At 56.2% G+C, this 10,417-nt stretch overlaps 1 protein-coding gene across 1 annotated transcript in view; it reads right to left on the bottom strand.

Annotated features, from left to right (window-relative positions):
* The window catches only part of Glp1r (glucagon like peptide 1 receptor), a 32,577-nt gene extending 24,811 nt beyond the window's left edge, over positions 1 to 7,766 (bottom strand). Inside the window, exons 1-2 of the mRNA XM_055607242.1 lie at positions 7,420 to 7,766; positions 596 to 692 (exon numbers count right to left, since the gene is read on the bottom strand). Of these exons, the coding sequence (XP_055463217.1) occupies positions 596 to 692; positions 7,420 to 7,497 (175 nt within the window). The 5' untranslated portion in view covers positions 7,498 to 7,766. The remainder of the gene's footprint in view (positions 1 to 595; positions 693 to 7,419) is intronic.
* Positions 7,767 to 10,417: the final 2,651 nt, after the last annotated feature.

Genomic DNA, 10,417 nt, shown 5'->3' on the forward strand with positions numbered 1-10,417 from the left:
CACACACACACACACACACACACACACACACACACACACACACACACTAATTTACTCCTGTTGGCTTGGTAGAATGCTTGTCTAGCATGCCTAAAGCCCTGGGTTCAGCCCCCAGCTCTGCATAAAACAGGTGTGGTGGTAGCTAGGCGCCAGTGCTTGGGAGACAGAGGCAGGGCGATCCAAAGTTCAAAATCATTCATGCCTACATAGTGAGATGGAAGCTAGCCTGGGCCGCATGAGCTCTTACTCAAAAAAATAAAGATTGATTTGTGTAAGTGTGTATGTTGAGCACTCAGTCTTAATTGTGTGTCTATACACACAATTCAGGAGGGGCCGAGGAGGAGACAGAACGGAAAGTGGGGTCCCTGACATGGGGTTAAAGACATCGATCAAACAGTACCTACAAAGCTGCTTGCAAGGAAACAGGTTAAGCCGCCAGGAAGGCTCTTCAGTGAGGACGTAGTATGGACACCAGGACAGAGGCCCGGGCAGCTAGCATTCCAGAGAGACAAGCCACACCAGCTAAGGACCTGGGCTCATGAGAGCCCCCTGGAGCTGTTCGGGAGTACAGCTATGAGGGCTCATCCAGACCCACCTGCGGCCATAAGCGGCGTCTCAGTGAGGAAACGCTGGCACTGGCGACGATACTCTCGCCATTTCTGCACCGTCTCTGACAGGGACACCGTGGCACCCTAAGAGGGAAAGCAGAAATGAGGGCTCTGCGGCTCCAGCAGCCCCTTCCATTCCCACTGGACTCCCGTCCTCTTGCATTCTTAAGCTCCAGCGGCCCGAAGCCCACCAGGAACTCCTGAAAGAAAGAGAAGGAGTGACTGCCACTTCCTTCGGGGACCCAGGCAGGGAGTGTGCAAGGCTGAAGAGCAACAAGTATCCAGCTAGAGATTAACGCTTAGGGAGGTGGGGTGAAGGAGAGTGCGGGGGGGAAATTTTGTGACTCATCTGGGGTCCCATCTGCCCTTCACTGACTCTCAGCAAAGGAAAGACTTCCTGAGTGACGCAGCCTGCAGCCTGCCTGGAAACGCCTTGCTTCCAACCCTTCTAGGAGAGTCAAGAGAGGACTCCATCAAAGGCACAGGGCATCCTGGGAAGCAGAGCCGAGGCCAGGACACAGCGTCACCAAGCTCAGTGGCTAACCTGCAGCTTCCCAAGAGGCAGGATGTGGCTTCCCAAGGGCTTGAAAAAACAGCCACAACCATCGTCCACCCCTCCTGCTGGACTCAGTCGCTGCCCTAGGAAGGCCACACTCCCACACACAGCGTCTTCTCTAGCACAACACAGACCTGACATGCAGCCTGCTCCTGTATCCCGGCAGGGTAAGGGATGCGAAGCGCAGGGTGACGACAGGATGTTTCCAGAACACTGAAGTTGTTGCCTGCCCTTGGGGGTGACCTCCTACCTGTGACGGGGTCATGGGCGCCTCAATAAGTTTATCAACGCCGGCTTTTGAGTGTGTGGCTCTGACAGGCCCCCTCCACACCCCCCTCTACTGATTTCTGGGTGCGCCCTATGGCTAGCCTTGGGATGTCATGCTTTTTAATTTGTTTCACAGACATCCTTAAAGATTAAAAAAGATAACATTACCCACTTAGAAGTGATAGATGTCAAAACGATCAGAGGGCCTCCCCCGGTAGGGAGTTATACATAATTAAATTCACACACGAGTGTGTAACACGAGCACGTGTGCTTACGTGTGCATACGTGTGCGCGCAAGAGAGAGCACATCACCCATGGTATGCAGAGGGTGTGTAGAGGTCAGAGGGCAGCCTGTGGGAGTTGGTGCTCTCCTTCCAACCACGTGAGGTGCTGAGGATTAGACTTGGCAGCAAACACCCCAGTGACCCCAATCTCTTCAGCCTAGTTCACGTCTTGAAACCCCAAGTTAAACAGGTGATGAAATGAAACAGGTGCTTTTCAGGTGCCTGGGACAGTCCCAGTTGGCCCTCCCTCCCTACCTCCTGTCCCCCCTACCCCCTGACTTACACACAACAGATATAATTTCTGGGTGAGCCTGCCCTGGTCTGAGCAGAGTCCTAGTTCATATGACATCACCACAGAACGACACACGGTGACATGAGCTTGCTCCTAGTGACACGGAAAGTTCCAGAAGCAAGGTGGGGGTGGTGTCCAGCTTGCTCTGAATGCCACCAACATCTCTGGAGTGAGTGTGCTGGTGAGGCTGCCCCAAAGGACAGCTTCTTCCGAGAGCAAAGGTCGGCAGTACTTGCTTGGAGAATAAAGAAAAGGAAACCAAATGTACCAGCAGCCGATGAGAATTGTGCTCCGAGCCATTGCCGAGGGCTGGCAGACCCATCGGACTAAACCATGGCGGATTGGTGCATCCCTCACTTCCTTTTCTATTTCCCTCCTTTTCTATTTCTCTTCTCAGTGCCCTGAAGTGGGACAGGTGAGGGCAGGCAGCAGTGACCAGGGAAGGAATCCCCACAATACCCATCCTTATAGGGCCAGTGGCAGAAAGCAAGGTCACTGCTGGGAATGGGGCAGCGGTGTGTTTAGCCAGGGAGTGAGGAGGCTTCGGCCCAAGGAACCAGCAGCTCCCAGTGGAGAGGAGGAGCCAGCGGCTGGAGACAGCCCTGATGGCCAGGCACCGCTGGAGACAGCCTTGATGGCCAGGCACCACGGGAGTGTCAAAGAGACTTTGGCTCTGACAGTGACAGAGCAGAGCAAAGACCTGAACCTTCACTTCAGTCTGGGGTTCTGTTGGGACAGGGCCTCATCTCCCGCCAAAGCCAGGGAGTGCTGGGGAGAGACAGGTTGTCCTGAGGGTCTTCAGGCTGTATGAGGTTGGGGAGGAATGCTTTGCACGACAAATGAAGTAAGAAGGCAGTGGGTGTGAGAGCTCAGGAAGTGGGGGGTGGGGGTGAGGGGGCAGGTCTCAGTGTCGACCTGAAGGGGTCATCTGGGGTCATCTGAGAGGTACAGGCAAGAAAAAATGGAGGCTGGCCTAGCAAGGAAGACGGGCCTTTCGACAGGAAGGCACGGTAGGGACAAAAGTGTAGAGGTGACCCGGCTGGGGGGTGGCTCAGTCTGTAAAGTGCGCCCCTGCAAACCCGAGAAAGCCGAAATCCCACAGCTGGAACCCAGGCAAAGAGCCGGTGGCACACGCTTTCAATCCTCGAGCTGGGAAGGTGGGGGCGGGAGGCTCCCTGAGGCTCAGTGGTTAGCCTGATGGTCAGGCCCAGGTCCCAGAGACAGAACCCACCTCAGATGTGTGGTTCTATCCCTGTCCTCCACATACACACACACACACACACACACACACACACACACACCCCGAATGTATACATGCCCTCAATGCATGCACCGCCCCACATGAACACATTACATACATACACACAAGCCCAGCCGCAGAGACATCCAGGGCAATTTCTGGGGCGAAGGAAATGACGGGAGAGAGAGGGGGCTCTGACCTGGGACAAGCCTTGTTGAAGTTGGGGCCACTTAGTGCCACAGGTCCCGGAGTCCGGGTGACAAAACGGCGAGGGGCCCTCGTTTGGGGGTGAGGGAGGGTTAGATCTGCCCTCGGCCCTGCAGCCCTCCCCTAAATTAGGTTTGTGATCTTGCGCAAGCCTTAGCTTCTACCCTCAGCCGGCTTGCGTGGCAAAGGGCAAGGACAAGGGTCCATGCCTGGAGGACCGTGGGTCCCCGCACGTGGAAGGGGCTGTCAGAGCCTTGTCTTGGCGGGTCTCCTCTATTTGGGAGACTGACCGGAACCCCGAGCCTGGCTTCCTAGATCTAGGGGTCTTCCTTCTAAATTCAATAAGCTCCCAGGAGGGAGAAATTAACATGGCTGTCCAAGGCACCGGCCATGGTTAGAACGGCAGGTCAGGAACCTCAAGGGCCAGAAGGACAGGCTGGCATTTCCTGGGACCAGCGGCAGCAGGGGGCTTCGGGGGGGGGGAAAGAAAGGAGGATCAAGGCAAGTGAGGACAATGCCCAGGTGGAGAGCACAGTGAAGAGGGGACATCCTCAGGAGAAGTAGCAAGGGACGACGGAGAACAGAACACCAGGGCGGTCACAGCCTGTGGACTCGTGCCCCGTCTGCTCTGCCCACAACCTGCACGGTGGCACAGGGCTTCCTCCACTGGCTTCGCATGTACTCATCTGAGGAGAGGAAGGAGGGGGGTGGGCCCCCTCAGAAGGAGCAAACAGGGCTCCGAAGACAATTTCTAGAGCCCCCGACTGGGTACAGCCCTGAAGAGTCCCTGCCACTTCCTTCTGGGCACCATGCTTTCCTTCCGGTCCCTTCCCGGAGCCTGCATCACGCGGCCCTTTGCTGAGCCCTGTTTGTTTGCGTCCACGTTTTGTCTTCCTAAGGTCATTCCTGAGATGGCTGACCAGACAACAGACAGGGCGAGGCAAGGTGCAGCCACCTTCTCTCACAAACACCCCGTCACATGCAGCATCCCTCTCACTGTCGAGGCTGTCTCCAGCAAGGAGACACTGACATAGAGTCTGCTCGCCGTCGCACACAGACTGCCGGGCGAACAGGCATATGCTGAAACACTGAGCAACACACGCACGCACACACACACACACGCACACGCACGCACGCGCACGCACAACTGAGCCACACAATCACACATAAACGCTGTCACAACACAGTGCCTCTCCCCTGTATGGACACAAACGAGCTGATACCTTTCACTCACCCGGGTGTTAAATACAATCTCATACCCTTTACAGCACAGAATAGCAGATAGGATACAAACACCACACACACACACACACACAGTCGGATGCATCATTCCATGCTAATAAGTTGCTGCCCACATGGTGACACAAAGGGTCCCCAACAAACACGCAGAGACATAGGTGCTCACACACCTTGTACATCTATCTCCCAATTTATCTCTGTCTCATATGCATCTCTGTCTCTGTCTCTCTCTCTCTCACACACACACACACAGATGAATTTGCCAAAGGACAGGTGCAGTCAGTGAAGGACCTGTTTTTCCTCAGCACCAGGCCCTGGAGGACAGGATGTGGTTTCTTGGCTGCTCCTGGACAGCCCCACGCTGGGTCCCTGCTGGAAGGGAGCCCAGCTAGGGACAAAGTCCTCCCAGCCCAAGCCGAGGCCTCAGCCTCCACTGCCCCTCGCTGGAGCACGGAGGCCAGGAGCTTCCAACAGTCCCGCTCCAGGCTCTAGTCTGCAGCCTGGGGAACACAGCAGGTTCCAAAGGACAGTTCTCCTGGAGGCCGTGAGCTGCCATTTCAGAAACCAAGTCTTGGTCTCCTTGGCGTCCCTCCATCCCTCCATGTCAGGCTCTGTGATCCCTGCTTTACGGATGGGGAGACCGGGGTTCAGGATCATTGAGGGTCCCACTGAAGAGTTCCAGATGAGATCAGACCTGACCTCAAACCCAGTTCTGTCTGGTTGGAACGTCAAGCATCAAAGGCCCGTCTATCTCTCAGGAGCCTGGTTCCCTCGTGGAGGGTCTGTTTGTAACAAGAACAGGGAAGAGGAGTGTCCTTCCCACCCTGGAGTAGCCTGGGAAGTCAATTCAGCCATCCCACTATCTTGCAAGGAAGAAACTTCTGGCCCAGCTAGAGCTGCTCCCTCAGCCTTCATGCCCCTCAGGAGAAGGTGTGAGGCGGAGAGCTGGGGTCCTGCACTCTTTGCTTCCCTGTTCCTAAGCTGCTGGACCACATTGCCTAGGGAGCCCTGATACTGAGCCCTCGCCACACCCTGAGTGACACGGAGGGGGCCATTCTAACCTCGCTGACCTCACAGACAGAAAGTAAAACACAAGGCTTCTTCTCCAGCCTCTTGAGTGGTCATGAGGTTGTGTCTGTAAATTATTGCAGTCTAACCCCAAAGCGGACTGTCGCGTGCGCCTCTGGGGCTGCTGGAGATGTCAGTACCCCCATAACAAGGGCACCCCATCAAGAGCTCTAGCATACTGCACTTTCTGATGCTCCGGTGCTGTTACTTCAAGGAGCTTGCCATTGGGGAAGGGGATTTGGCGGGGGAGCAAACAGACAGCCCTCAAGCTTGGCTCTATTGCCTCAATCCCAACCTGCTCTGCAAACGTGGCCTGCAGCAGCTTTGGGCCGGGAGGCTCACACCCCCACCTTCCTGGCTCACAGGAGGGAAGTCAGCAGTGGATCTGCGGTTGTGGCTCTGGAAAGATCCCAATGTCACCAGGAAAGCCATGGCCTGCGGCGGAACAGTGAGGACGGTGCCAGGGACCAGGGAAGGTGTCCTTTGGGGTCAGCTGGCCCTGGGGAACAGGGAGAGGATTAACCTGGAAAAGGATTTGGGAGCTCAAAGGGTGCTGGCACCTTCGCTGGGAGGCACCTCTGCCCACAACTGGGTTCTCAGCCAGGGGTCAGGTCTGCCTCCTCCCCTCCTCTTTCAGGCCAAGTTCAAGGCCATTCAGGCCCACTCCCCCAAAGGTTTCGGTCCTTTAGGTCTGTCTGGACACCAGATGATGGTCAAGTGTCCCTTTTATAGGACAGTGCCCAGGCCTGGGTCTCTTCTACTCAAGGGTGTCCTGGCACTTTTGAACAACCACCCTCCCCACAAGCAGCTGACCACCATGCCCAGGGCAGGAGCCTGGGGCAAGACACACAGGCAGGACAGAAAGCGCCAGAGAAAGGTCCACACGAGAGTCCTCACGCAACCTATTCTTTGGTGACCCCACGGAGGTAGGGTGCTCCCGAGTGTCCCAGTACGCTTCCTGGTGGGTTAGTAACCAAAGGGGGACCGGAATGGGTGTCAGCAGAGTGTGTGAGAGGGCCTGGCTGATTCAGGAGGAGCAGGGAACCTGCTGCATGCCTGCCGCAGAGGCTGGGGCGGGGGTGGCAAGCCAGTGCCACCTGGGAGGTCACCAGGAAGGACAACAAGCCGCCACCGGCAGGGTCCCTGGGGCTATGAGTCAAAGACAGTCACGAGGGGCCAAGGCTGGGGTGGAAGGAGCCGGGTTTCAGCAATCAGGCCCTTTCGGCCCTCCTGAGATTCCTGGGTAGCACACACGGAAGAGAACACAGGAGCTGACTGTAGGGGAGGCACCTCAGGGGTCCTGGGTACAGGGGGAAGGCAGAGAGCCAGCGGGATTGGAAAAAGGAGTTGGGAAAGTGGCGGCGAAGGACAAAGATGAGTCGCAGAAGTCAGCGCAGGGCAACGGCGGGGCAGCTGCTGCCCTGGCAGAGGAGCCTTGGCGGAGAAGCGGGGTCTAGATGAAGGTAATCACCCGGTGTCCAGTCCCCACCTGGGCTCCCCAGCTCGGCAGTCCGTTTCCCCCCTGAGCCTTGCACTTCCCCCGCCAGGGGTCCTGGAGTTTCACTCAAGTCCGAGGGCCCCTCCGCCAGCTCCTGCGTCCGCCCGCAGAACACCGCAGCGCCCCCCTCCCCTCCGCTGCCGGGTGCCCCGGGGCTCACCTGGGGGCGAGGGCCGGCCCTGCTCACCGCCCCGAGCAGCAGGAGCGCCAGGCGCAGCAGGCTGGGGGTGCCGGCCATGGCGGGGCGCTCAGGACTGGGTCATAGCTGCCACCTGCGGAACCGCGCGCCGCGACTGAGCCGAGCCGGGGCTGCGGGGGAGGAGCCGGCGTGGGGCCGCCCCGCCCGCTCGCGGGAGGGATCGGGCGGGGTCCCCGTCGTCTTCCGCCCGGGTGTCGTGTCGGGAGGCTGGGGTCGCACAGGTGCTCCTCTCCGCGCTCCCCGCGGGCGCCCGCTCAGGTTGAGGACCCGCAGGACGGGAGCCACCAGCTCCGAGCGCCCCGCGGTGTGTGCGCCTGGCCAGCGCGCTGCGACCAGTGGGGCCCGCCTCCCACCCCCGCACCCCATCTTCTCCAGGCTCCCCCTCGGCTAAGAAAAGCCACGCCCCCACAGAGTCAGTGCTTCCGAAAGGAAACTGAGGCCCGGGAAGGTGTAGGATTGGTACAAGGTCACAGTGTTTATCAGACTTCTGGAAAGTGTGTATCTCACTTGCTGCCAGTGACCAGGGAAGAAATATCTACCTAGCCGGGGCTACCCTACTTCCCCCTGTCCCATCCTTAGGCCAAGCCCAGTCTTCTTGGCCGGCCTGGGAGTCAAGGTTGTAGGGATTGGGACAGCAGATCCAAGGAGGGTCCTCAGGTTCCCTTCTATCTGAAAACTTTAGAAATTGCAGGCTGGGGGACTTGAGGCTGGAGGTCTGTCTTTCTAGAACTTTCCAAATGTCCCTGGCCCCCCTTGCAGCCTGTGGGCCTGCTAATTACCACAGCCACTGTGTGGATGTGATCATGTGCCCCCGACTGACAGCCCTCTGCACTTCGGTCTGTCTTCCTACTTTGTGGAGACTCTCAGCGGGGAGTTTCTCCCCATGTTTCCATCCAGTTCAGGTTGGGGGGAGGAGCTCCAAACTCCCATCTGACCAGTGAGCGGGACAGGCAAGCAGAGAGGTACAACTAACTCTCTTGAGGATGCCTGGGCTAGTCTGGACCACTCTAGGAGAGACTGTGAGCATGGCTGCGCCTCTTGGAGAACTTCTCAAAGTCCTGAGGGGAGTGGCATGAACAGCCAGGGCTGCATCCCGGGAAGAGGAGGGGCTTGCAGGCTCCTCTTTCACAGAGAAAGATGCTCCCCTTGGCCAGCCTCTGATTCCTGAGTCCCTTGCTCTCACTCCACCCAGAGGTCAAAGAGGTTCCCCCTGTGTGCCCCATGGGCTTGGGCTGTTGAGCTGTCGGTAACAGAAAATTCCACCCCAATAACTTAAGTAGGGCTCTAAGGTAAAGCAAGGCTCGAGTTTCGGGCAAGGCTGGGGTGAGCAGCCGTTCTCCGGTCTCAGGGACTCCAGATCTCACAGCGTCTCTGGCTCCAGGCTCCCACCTGAACAGCGGCAAGTGGCTCACACCCAGCCATGACATCCCAAGCCCTGCAGGGAAGGACCAGCTGATTGCCCACGGGGACATATCCTGAAGATCGCAGCCATCAACGCCCCACCTTTTATTTGGATACAGTTAAGTGGAGTACCTTTTATGACTCTGCTTTCTGCTGCTGATAACCTTATACCACAGGCTGAGTGCTTTGTTTTTGGTCTGATTTTTTTTTTTTTTTTTTTTTTTTTTTTTTGTCAGACAAGGTCTTTCTATGTAGCCCTGGCTGTCCTAGAACTCACTCTGTAAACCAGGCTGGCTTCACACTCACAGAGATCTGCCTGCCTCTGTCTCTCAAGTGCTGGGAGGAGAGGCGTGTGCCACCATGCCCAGCTAGGCTGAGCACATTTTGAAGACTATTTTATTCGGGCGCCTGATTCTGGTGTAAGGCTGAGGAACTGCAATTGGTGGCATCCTTCCTCCACAGAATTTCTGGACTGGTGAAGGGTATCCCACAGTGACCATTAGGGACTTCTCAACATACCTAAGAACAGTGGCTTTGAGAGAACGAGGGCTAATCTTGGTTGCCAAACTGAATAGAATCAATGCTCCCCTAAGGAGCTTTCTTGGTCAGATTATTCAAAGTGGAAAACCTCACCCTAAATGTCGGTGGCAGCTTTTGGTGGCAGAAGGAAGTCTTGGCTTTTAACCTGCTTGTCTTCACTTTTGCTAGCAAGTTCATCTACCCTGTTGTTGCTACTGCTACATTCCTTTGCTGAGATTAGAGTAAGCTTCCTCGGGCTTTTGACACAAACTAGAAGCTCTCCAAGAATCCTCCAGGCCTTTAGGGTGAAATTAGGACTGCTGAGACATCCAGCATCACATGGACTGAGCAGCTGCCAGATTCTCAGCCTCTCTGGTGTGAGCCAGCCATTGTCAGGTTGCCTGGGCCATGCATGTAAACTAATCTAACTGGTTCTTCTCAGTACCTCATAATTAAAAATTTTTATCATATGTGTATACATGGATGCCTACATGTATGTTTGTGCACCGAGTGTGCAATGACTGTGGAGGCCATAATGGGGCATCAGATTGCCTGGAACTCGAGTTGCAGGCAGTTGTGAGCTGCCATGGGGATACTGGGAACCAAACCCAGGTCCTCTGCAAGAGCAGCCAGTGCTCTTAACTTACACTGAGCCATCCCTCCAGCCTTCATCTCTCTCTCTCTCTCTCTCTCTCTCTCTCTCACACACACACTCATTCTATAAGTTCTGTTCTTCACAGAGAGCAAACCCATGTTGGAGACAACCCACTAAACCATTCATTCCTAACTGTGTGTTAGTTAACTTCCCTCATTGTTTCGACCAAGTTCCTAACAAGAAGCGTCTTAAGGGAAGGCGGGTTGACTTGGCTCATAGACTGAGAGGCCACAATCCATCCCAGACAGGGAAGGCACGGCTGCAGGAGCAGCAGATGTCTGGCCGCAGTGTGTCCCAGTCAGCAAAAAGAGCCTGTGGTGGTTTGAATAAGAATGATACACACACACACACACACACACACACACACACACACACACACACACA

Source organism: Psammomys obesus, unplaced genomic scaffold (genome assembly GCF_907164565.1).
Source record: "Psammomys obesus unplaced genomic scaffold, mPsaObe1.curated_primary_1811, whole genome shotgun sequence".
NCBI lineage: Eukaryota > Metazoa > Chordata > Mammalia > Rodentia > Muridae > Psammomys > Psammomys obesus.